General features: G+C 48.0%; 2 protein-coding genes across 2 annotated transcripts; both read left to right on the top strand.

Annotated features, from left to right (window-relative positions):
• LOC103985256 (uncharacterized) lies at positions 1-2314 on the top strand. Its single transcript, XM_018826106.2, has 6 exons — positions 1-360; positions 966-1100; positions 1170-1247; positions 1308-1373; positions 1453-1518; positions 1594-2314. The coding sequence occupies exons 1-6, from the start codon at positions 1-3 to the stop codon at positions 2167-2169; spliced, it is 1281 nt and encodes a 426-aa protein (XP_018681651.2). The 3' UTR covers positions 2170-2314.
• Positions 2315-7934: 5620 nt separating this feature from the next.
• On the top strand, positions 7935-8366 carry LOC103988442 (pyruvate kinase, cytosolic isozyme-like). The gene has a single exon (XM_009406971.3). The coding sequence runs from the start codon at positions 7935-7937 to the stop codon at positions 8364-8366; it is 432 nt and encodes a 143-aa protein (XP_009405246.2).
• The last annotated feature ends 1702 nt before the right edge of the window (positions 8367-10068 follow it).

The raw sequence follows: 10068 nt of genomic DNA, 5'->3' as shown, positions 1-10068 counted from the left end.
ATGGACACGGAGGCCACCATCCGACGGCTGGGAAGCCCCCAGCGTGGCCGCGCCTCGAGCGTAGACCTGCCGGTCTCCTTCCGAGGTGGCTCGTCGAGCAACAGAGCTCGAGAGCGCGCTTCGAAGACGGTTGCCATGGCTTCGTCTTCGCCTCCTGCGTCGCCGCAGGAGCGACACGCAACTGGCTGCCGGATGGTGGAGATGGAGCTCGGCGCGGCGCGGGCCCTGGCGCACCTCGCAGGACTAGCGGGGGGCGGCGACGGCGACGGGAGTAGGTCCAGAGAGAGGAGCACAAGCGAGTCGCCTGTTAGAGCTCAGCAAAAGAGCTTCCATGGCGGTCGGGAGAGTTCAGCTTTAGGAGTAAGAAAGCGAACTCTGCTCGTCTCTTTGGCCCATATCAGGTGTTTGTCGTAGTGTGAGAGCCTAACTTAGTCAATTCTAATGCAACATACTTGTCCCTTAATCTCAATGGTGGAATTGAGGCACCTGGGAGAGTTCATCTATTGGCTACTTCTTTCGATTTGAAACCAGAAAGAAAAAAATTGAGAAGCAATCTGAGATATGATGGCATTTAAGAGATGGAGAGGAGTGAAAGGAACAACACAAAGCTCTTGCTGTTGCTGTGCTATGCTGTAGGAGGCTAAAAAAGCTCCTCTTTTTTTCTCTTATTCATAGTCTTTTCATCATCAAATGTGTAAAGCGTTAGTTTTGCTGCTGAGATTGGCTTTAACTCGTAGGAGGAAGCTATCCATTCATGCAACTTGTAGATTCATCTACCCTACAGAAGCATGTTGAGTGTCAAAGTATGGTTGCTGTTGATGAACCCAAAAACAAAATATTGGATTATTACCTTGATTCGTTTGTTTCGAATTTGCACTTCATAAATATAAACAAGTGAGATCACATCTCTGTCAAAACAACATCATGTCAGTTTCTCCTCAGTCCCATCCATGCCTGTGCTACAGGATCCATGTTCGACCGCTGGTTGCGATGGTGGCCACACTGCTTCAGGCAATGGAGCGGAATACAGAGCACACACCGAGTTCCCCAGCAGTCAGCCTTCACTTCCTGGTAGGAGATGTAAACAGAATTTGACAGAGGTAACGATTTCGAACCTCATTTGCCGTGATCCTTCTTCGAGTGGAGGCTGAAATCTCTGTTTGCTGCAGGCTGAGAAGGAAGAAAGGAGATTGCGCAGGGTGTTAGCTAACAGGGAGTCTGCGAGGCAGACCATCCGTCGGCGTCAGGTGACGAGCATTAATTACTCCATCTCTCCTCACTGTATCATTCTTCTTTGTTGACTTTAGGCTCTCCGGGAGGAGTTGACCAGAAAAGTTGCTTACTTGTCCCTGGAGAATGACAATATGAGGATGGTAAGCAACATTCCACCTCGTGAAGTTGTTTCCTCCCAAACTTTCAATAGCTCCCATTGATCCTTGGATTTGACTGTAGCAAAAGGATGTGGCCATGAAAGAGTACCTTTCACTCAAGGACACAAATGAACAACTGAAGGAGCAGGTTTGACCTCTGCGATCTCCTGGAACCAAGATGTGGTTGATGATACAGCTTGAGAAAAGTTTTCTGCTTGTGCAGATTGCCATGACAGTGAGGTCTGGGACGGAGAGCAGTGGGACTGCTGCAGGCAAAGAGATGGAGTCATCAACATGTTCTCCCGGGTTCTCCATGCACAAGCCTTTGACTTGTGCCGACACCATAGGTTTCTTCGAGCACAGTGGATCAGTGCGGCCTCTTTACGTGCCACCCTGTGTGTGGTACTATCCATCGCACCATGAAGTTTCTCATCCATTTGGAGACCAAGATGTTGCTGCATCCAGGGACAATGAAGCGAGAGTCTCTGTTCATGGCAGGGACGAGAAGGATCAATGCTTGATAGCAAGAGTTGGGAACGAAAAGGAAGATGCACTCGTCACCAAAAGAACCCACAAAGATGAGATGACGGTCAAGATGCCACGATCCACGTCAAAAGAGAAATCTGAGCTGCAGCGTGATGAAGGTTTGCCAGAGAAGCTGCAGGCTCGCTCTCCTGGCGAATCGTCGAGCACATCATCGGCTGCAGCTGCGGCGGCGGCGACGGAGGCAAGGAAGAGGAGGAAGCAACTCACGAAGTTGAAGCACAGCCATGGAAGCTGGGCTGGGAAGCACGGTTGAACAAGTTGCTTCTAATCTCAGCTACTGATGCCAGTTTTCCGTCTTCTTCCTCTGTAGGCATGAAGTTGATGCGTGTCCAACTCGTGCTGCTCGTTGCAGTGATGATTGGAGTTCTTTTGCTGTCGCCTTCAAACAAAGCATTAGAATCGAGAACTACGAGTTCAAAGCAAATCAAACTGGATAAAGCTTTGAAGTATTTACTCTTTAAGTAATTGGACAAAAAGATGAGAGAAAAGAAACTGAGATAGAATATGGGGTTGGAAGTCTAAGCTTCGAATAAAATCAAACCGTGTCCTCCTGTACTAAATCGATCAGAGTTTGGTCATTCTTCTTATACAGGATGTGGCTACAGTTGACTTTTTCGTGGAGTCCATCGTAAAGATATCATGCCAAGTCCGAATTTGTGGACTTTGTTGCGGTCTAAATATTACATTTTATAATTTTAAAATTAAAATAAATTATATATATTTATATATATCGCTATAGGAGGAACGAGGAAATGTGGCCAATGACAGAGTTGGCATAAAATTGACACATTGATATCACGTTGCTATTGAGTCGACATAGTAATATCGATATCGTATTGTTAATAACGTCTCGTAAATACGTCAAGACCACACGATCAATGCGTGACGCCCGATTTGTCAACACCACATGGTTGGTTGATGATTTAATTCCACAAGGTAAACGTGCTTCATTCACATGATAACGTATATCCGATTTCCATCCTGAAAAGTTGCTAATTTGCAGTGCACTAATACCAAACCGTTGTTTTATTCCCTTGTTCATGCTGCCTTGGCCAATCACTTAACATGGAACCAACATTCTGAGAGCTATAAAAGTACTATTTCTTCGTTTATGTCAAATGCAGGCTTGCTGGACTTGCTTTTCATGTTTTCATCTAGCATTTTTACTGCAGATTCTGGGTGCTTAAGAAATTTTAATTTTAACATCTTATAGCCCGGCTGAAGGTGCTGATGTTTCGAGCATTTGTGACTGAAATTTCTACTCTCTGATTTCTGGTTCATCAACTTCCTTCCACTTTCCTTGAAGCACAGAAAATTTCAAATTGCAATATTGTTCTGTGCTTCATACTTTCTTTTGTTTTTCTGCAAAGGCTCTAAAACTTCAGTATGCATCTTTTTGGATATCTAGATAGACTGCAATATTCAAGAATGACTACTATTTGCTAAATGTTGCTTATATAAGCTAATTTCTGGCTAATTAACTATTGTCTGTTCTAGGCTAAGTTGAGCATTTAACGACTACTATCTATGCAATTACTGCATAGATAGTTAAATGCTATGAAGTTCTTTTCTTCTGCAGCTGATCAATGCTGTGAAGTTCTTGATCAAGGCATCACCTGTCGGGAGCATTTCAATTCCAGCAATCTTGAGACATTCCAACCTAGAAACAGGAGCCGAGCTAATCGAATTAATTTTTTTTTTTAAATAATTTCAGGTGTTTTATGGCTTAGGAATATTTTTCTAAGGCATTTATAATTTTCTTTTTTATAGTAGAGTTTTGCTCCTTTTCCATCCTGGACGTAGGTCAATTGATCGAATTATGTAAATCTGGTGTCCGTGTCTCTTTTATTTTTCTGTTTTATTATCTTTATTGGGTTGCCAAATTACCCTTTGGTAAATTTTCTAGGACCAACTCTAACAAATTGGTATCAGTTCATGGTTTCGAGATCTTTTAGCAACGATGATAATAACAAAGATCGTTGAGATCGTTGTCGAGAATTTCGGCATGTGGCAGTTCAAGATAGAGGCCATTCTGATTCAAGACGGAGTTGATTTGGCACTATAGGGAACTGAGAACATTCTAGATGATACATCAAAGGAAGATCTTGCGGGTATGGATAAGAAGGCCCGATCAAGCATTATTCGAAATCTCTCTAACGAGGTTTTACGGGAGGTAGCTATGGAAACTACGGCTAAGAACATGTGAGACAAGCTTAAAACCTTGTATATGAAGAGGATAGTGGATAATCGTCTCTACTTAAAGTAGAGTTTGTATATACTTCGGATGACTGAAGGTACATCTATACTCTCACATCTTGATAAATTTGATTCCTTAGTTATGGATTTGGAGAATATAGATACGAAAATTGATGACGATGACAAGGCCCTGCTACTTTTGTGTTCTCTTCCCTAATCCACTATGATTTATGGAAAAGAAATAATTTCGTATTAGGAAATTAAATCTGCACTAAAATCTAAGGAGTAGATAGACAGGGATATCATTGGGGAAAGTAGAGGGAATCAGGCTGAGGGTCTGGTTGTCGGGGGTAGAACGGATAAAAGGGAATTTGACAATAGTAGATCTAAGTCTAGACATAGAAATTTGGAGTGCAAATATTGTCAAAAAATGGGGCACATTAAAGTTGATTGCTTTAAATTAAAAAATAAATTAAATAAAAAGGAAAAAATTATTGAGAAATCTACTCAGTCCACTGAAGCTAGTGTAGCAGTTGATGAGAATGTTGAAAATATTTTCTTTCCTATTGATGATAGGATGATGTCTAAAAATGAATTGATTTTAGATTCAAGTTGTTTTTATCACATGTATCCCAATAGAGATTTGTTTTCCACGTATGAATCTTGTAATGATGGAATTATTTTGATGGGCAATAATATCGCGTGTGATGTTGTTGGTAGAGGCACTCACTAATGTTAGATATGTTCCTGATTTAAAAAATAATCTCATCTCTTTAGGCACCTTAGAGACTCTTGAGTGTAAATACACAGCTGAAGGTGGAGTTATGAAAGTTTCTAGAAGCGCCTTTGTTGTTATGAAAGCTTATAGGTCTGGTAGATTGTATATTTTGCAGGGAACTATTGTCACATGCTCGGTTGCAGTCTCATCATCATCATTATCTGATTCTGACATCACCAAATTATAGCATATGCGTTTGGGTTATATGAGCGAAAAAGGTTTGAGCATATTGAGCAAAAAGGGTCTTCTTTGCGGATAAAGTACTGGGCCACTGGATTTCTGTGAACACTGCATTTTTGGAAAGCAAAAAAGAGTCAGCTTCAATTCTACGGCAGTTCACAAAATGAAAGGTACTCTTGACTATATTCTTTCATACCTTTGGCTCCAACTCGTGTTCAGACTAAGGGTAGTGCTAGGTATATGTTGACTTTCATTGATGATTATTCTAAGAAAGTTTGAGTTTATTTTTTGAAGCATAAAAATGATGTTTTTCTAACCTTTAAGCAATAGAAGGCTTTGATTGAGAAGCAAATAGGTAAACATATTAAGCGGCTTCGAACAGATAATGGCATGAAATTTTGTGAAGGTGACTTTGATGAATTCTGCAAAAATGAAGGAATTATTCGGCATTGCACTGTTAGGATGATGCCTCAGCAAAATGGTATGACTGAATATATGAACAGAACACTCTTAGAGAGAGTAAGGTGTATGATCTCAAATGTAGGATTGACAAAGGACTTTTGGGCAGAGGCGATCAATATGGCCTATTACATTGTCAACCGCGTTCCTTCTGTAGCACTTAATTTTAAAACTCCGGAGGAAGTTTGGTTAGGTACTCCTGCTGATTACTTTGATTAAAAAATTTTTGGGTGTCCAACATACATGCATGTAAATGAAGGAAAATTAGAGCCTCGAGCTAAAAAGTATATTTTCCTTGGGTATGCTTCTGGGGTGAAAGGATATAGATTATGGTATTCTGATCCCAAATCCATAAAATTTGTAATCAGTAGTGATAGGGGTAAAAATAGATTTGACGTAACACACAGGATTTGACGTAATATATCACGACGTCAGCCCCCCTTGGACGGCACACTGCTCTAGGGGGCGAGCATTAAACATCAACATAATGTGCACCCTCACTCACCGTACCCAGACGACCTCATCGTCTGACCCCGCACGACCGGCCGAGGCAAGGGAAGGCGTCGACTGAGGCTCGCCATACCCTGCGGTAGCTCGGCCTTCCACGCAACGCCCACGACGACGACAGGCGCCATCGGAGGTACGGCCCTGCCCCGATAGGGTGGCACATCAGGTAACATCAAACTCACCTATAAATACTCCAAGGCCCCAAACGAACGAGGCAAGCACACAGAAGCACAACTTCACCCAAAAACTCCTCTCCCAATCACTGACTTGATCGTCGGAGGGGTCGGGACGAGCACCTCGGCCCGACCTTTGTGCAGGTACTCGACCGGAGCCGACCCAACCCGGCGTCGCGGAGCCTTCCAGTTGGACCCCCTGCAATCGGCCGCCACAAGACCCCGAGAGGAGTCACGCCTGATCTCAACCGTTTGGACCCCTGAACCAGCCACGTTGTCTATTGTGGGAAACAACTTTAAGCCGTGGCCTCGGGGCCGACGTGGCTCGGTTCGGGTCCGAACGACAGGGATCTCCCTGGGGTGTTCCTCGAGCCTACTGGGGTGGTCGAGTGCGGTGGTCCGATCGGGACGATGTAGTCGTCTCCTCCGGGAAGGAACTCCTCGCCTGCGCATCCGACGGGGACCTTCGGCTTCGCACCTGCATAAAGGTCGGGCTGAGGTGCTCGGCCCGACCCCTCCGACGATCAAGTTAGATGATAGTGGAGGGGGTTTCAGATAAAGAAATGTTTTTGTGTCCTTCCCTCTCTCTGATGAACGAGAGGATATTTATAGAGAAGCTTACTGCTTCCTGAGCTGCCCACTCTCCTCAGTGTACCATGCGTGTGTACGACGCAGGCGTCGAGCCTCAACTTTGTCGTGGGGAAGGGTCCCATCCCGCTTGAAGCGTAGCAGCTCCTGTACCCATGTGATTGGCGCACTGCCGGGGGCCGTAGCTGCTACTTCGATGGCGCGAGTAGGAAGCTCCTCGACCTCCGGCCATGCTTCGCGGGTCGACTTCGACGCCAGCTTAGCTAGCGCATCGGCTCGCTCGTTCTCCTCCCTCGAAACATTAGACAACGTAAAATAAGAGAACTTGGCAGTCAGGTCCCTTACCCGTGCTAGGTATTTCGCCATGGTTGGGTCTCGAGCCTCGTATCCACCGCTGAGCTACTCGGCCACAAGCTGCGAGTCGGTGAGGACGTGTATAGCAGCCACCTGCATCTCGAGGGCCAACCTGAGTCCCGCTAGGAGCGCCTCGTATTCTGCTTTGTTGTTAGTGGCTTTAAACCCGAAGCGGAGGGAGCGCTCAAACGAGCGTCCGTCGGGGGCGAGCAGGACCAGCCCTGCGCTGGCACCCTTCGAGCTAGCCGAGCCATCCACGTGAAGAATCCAAGCTTCGGGAGGTTGCTCGAGATCCCCGTCTGCCATCCACGTTAACTCCACGATGAAGTCGGCTACCGCCTGGGCCTTGATGGCGGTCCTGGGCACGCTAGTGGTGCGTGAGTAGGACACTGCCACGCCAGTGATGGCGGTCCTCGGGGACCTCGCTCATCAAGTCCAGTGGTGCGTGAGTAGGACACTGCCAACACGTAGGTGAGAAGGATCATGGTCGACATTGCCACGCCGTCGGCTTCATTGGTGCTCGTCGACTCCTCAGACCCATCTTGCCGATCCGGTCTCTGATTCTTCTCCGGGAGGGTAGGACCTGTGGGAGCTTTATCGGGAATGGCGGAGGCGTCGAGGAGAAGACCGAAGACTAAGATCGTGTGCACCTTGGGCCTAGCTTCGAGGTCCGAGGAGATGATCGAGAGGTTTATGATGGCGGGGATGAATGTGGCCAGGTTCAACTTCTCCCATGGTTCCCACGCTTACCATTAGGAAACCCTAGACAACCTCCGCGCCGCGATGGACAAGACCGGAATCCTCTACGCTGTCATGCTCGATACGAAGGGCCCTGAGATCCGGACTGGGTTTTTGAAAGATGGCAAACCTATCCATCTACAAAAGGGCCAAGAAATCACTCTCACTACAGATTACAGCATAAAGGGTGATGAAAACATGATATCAATGAGCTACAAAAAGCTAGCAGAGGATTTGAAGCCAAACAGTGCCATTTTATGTGCTGACGGGACTATTACACTTACGGTGCTTGCTTCCGACAACGAGTCAGGACTAGTTCGCTGCCGTTACGAGAATTCTGCAGTCCTTGGTGAGAGGAAAAATGTCAATCTTCCCGGCATTATCGTCGATCTTCCAACTCTAATAGAGAAGGACAAGGAGGATATCCTGAAATGGGGCATCCCAAACAAAATTGACATGATTGTCCTGTCCTTTTGATGAGGATAGTAATTATGATAAGACTCGACTGATGTCAGATGACGCCTCATGCATCGATCGACGCGACAGCACCTGATCAATGCAGATCGGAACGTCGATCGAGGCACATTAAACACCTTGCTCAAGCTTCGTTCTTCACGTCACGCCAACCCAAGCGTCAGACGCTATCAGCTTGCCCTCTGCAAGTGGGCAGCTCAGGAAGCAGTAAGCTTCTCTATAAATATCCTCTCGTTCATCAAAGAGAGGGAAGGACACAAAAACATTTCTTTATCTGAAACCCCCTCCACTATCATCTGACTTGATTGTCGGAGGGGTCGGGCCGAGCACCTCGGCCCAACCTTTGTGCAGGTGCGAAGCCGAAGGTCCTCGTCGGACGCGCAGGCGAGGAGTTCCTTCCCGGAGGAGACGGCTACATCGTCCCGATCGAACCACCGCACTCGACCACCCCAGCGGGCTCGAGGAACGCCCCAGGGAGATCCCCGTCGTCCGGACCCGAACCGAGCCGCGTCGGCCCCGAGGCCACGACTCAAAGTTGTTTCCCACAACAAAATGGCGCTAGAAGGAGGGCTCGTCCGAATGTCAAGCGATCAGCGAATCCACTTTGGCGAGCCCTCAGCCGTCGGGCTCCCCACCCCGGGGGAACACCCCCCCCCCCCCCCCCGCATGACGAAACCCGGGACGAACGCCCCGCAGCGACGTCGGAACGTTACTGGCAATTGTTCAATGACCCAGGCTTGTCACCTACCGACGGCGCACCCGCCGGCCCATCGCCGGTGTCACCAGAGGCCTTTCATGACCTCGCTCATCAAGTCCGAGCTCTAAAAGCATGGTGCAGACTATCATCCCGATCGTCTCCCAGCGGACCACTCCGCATACGACTCGACCTTCGCAGCAACAGGAGACCCTCGTCCGGACTCACGCACCACTTCTCGAGCTCCCTGGCTCGCCTCGAAACCCGATGACCTGGCCCGGGAGCCGGGAGGCAGAAGACACGGTGAGCCGCCCCGAGCGCGAGGCTCCGTCCGCAGACTCTACAAATGTCCTGCGAGCTTAGTTGCGCCTCGTCAGTCAAAGACTCGACGAAGTACAGCAGGAAGTTCGAAAGTCAAAAGGAGAGCTCGGGGTAGATGGTCAGCAAGGATCCCCGTTCACCCCCGAGATCCAAGATCAAGCGATCCCGTCACACTTTCGCCTCCCTTCGCTGGATGCGTATGACGGCGCCGCTGACCTAGCGGACCACGTGGTCACTTTTCGCGCCCAGATGGCGCTGTACGGGACTTTCGACACCTTGATGTGTAGGGCATTTCCAACAACCCTGTGGGGGCCAGCCCGCGCGTGGTACAGTAGCCTAAAGGCTGGGACCATCGCCTCCTTCGACCAACTCGCCAAGGATTTCGAGCTTAGCTTCCTGGCTTACGCTCGACCAAAGTCATCCGTGGCGTTGCTCCTCGGACTTAACCAAAGGGAGGACGAGCCCCTCTCCCTTTTTGTGAACCGCTTCACGACGTAAATTCGCGGGCTGTCAGATGCTCACCCCTCTCTGTTGATGCAGGCATTCATGACAGGCCTGCGGCCTTCCAGGTTCTTATGGTCTCTCATGGAACGACCCTCCGCCGCGGTCCCCGAAATGCTTCAGCGCGCTAGTCAGTTCATCGCCGCGGAGAGGTGGATGGCTGGGAAACGGGAGGAGCACAAAAAGGTC

The sequence above is a fragment of the Musa acuminata genome, chromosome BXJ2-5, assembly GCF_036884655.1.
Source record: "Musa acuminata AAA Group cultivar baxijiao chromosome BXJ2-5, Cavendish_Baxijiao_AAA, whole genome shotgun sequence".
NCBI classification, from domain to species: domain Eukaryota; kingdom Viridiplantae; phylum Streptophyta; class Magnoliopsida; order Zingiberales; family Musaceae; genus Musa; species Musa acuminata.
Note: the sequence above shows the minus strand (reverse complement) of the source record. Positions and strands in the feature narration are given on the sequence as shown.

Excerpts from the sequence above, each read along its gene's own strand:
- LOC103985256 (XM_018826106.2), top strand. The coding sequence starts at position 1 with ATGGACACGGAGGCCACCATCCGACGGCTGGGAAGCCCCCAGCGTGGC. Across the intron at positions 361-965 it reads GGGAGAGTTCAGCTTTAGGA|GATCCATGTTCGACCGCTGG; the intron begins GTAAGAAAGCGA and ends CCTGTGCTACAG. Across the intron at positions 1,101-1,169 it reads GTAAACAGAATTTGACAGAG|GCTGAGAAGGAAGAAAGGAG; the intron begins GTAACGATTTCG and ends TGTTTGCTGCAG.
- LOC103988442 (XM_009406971.3), top strand. The coding sequence starts at position 7,935 with ATGGACAAGACCGGAATCCTCTACGCTGTCATGCTCGATACGAAGGGC.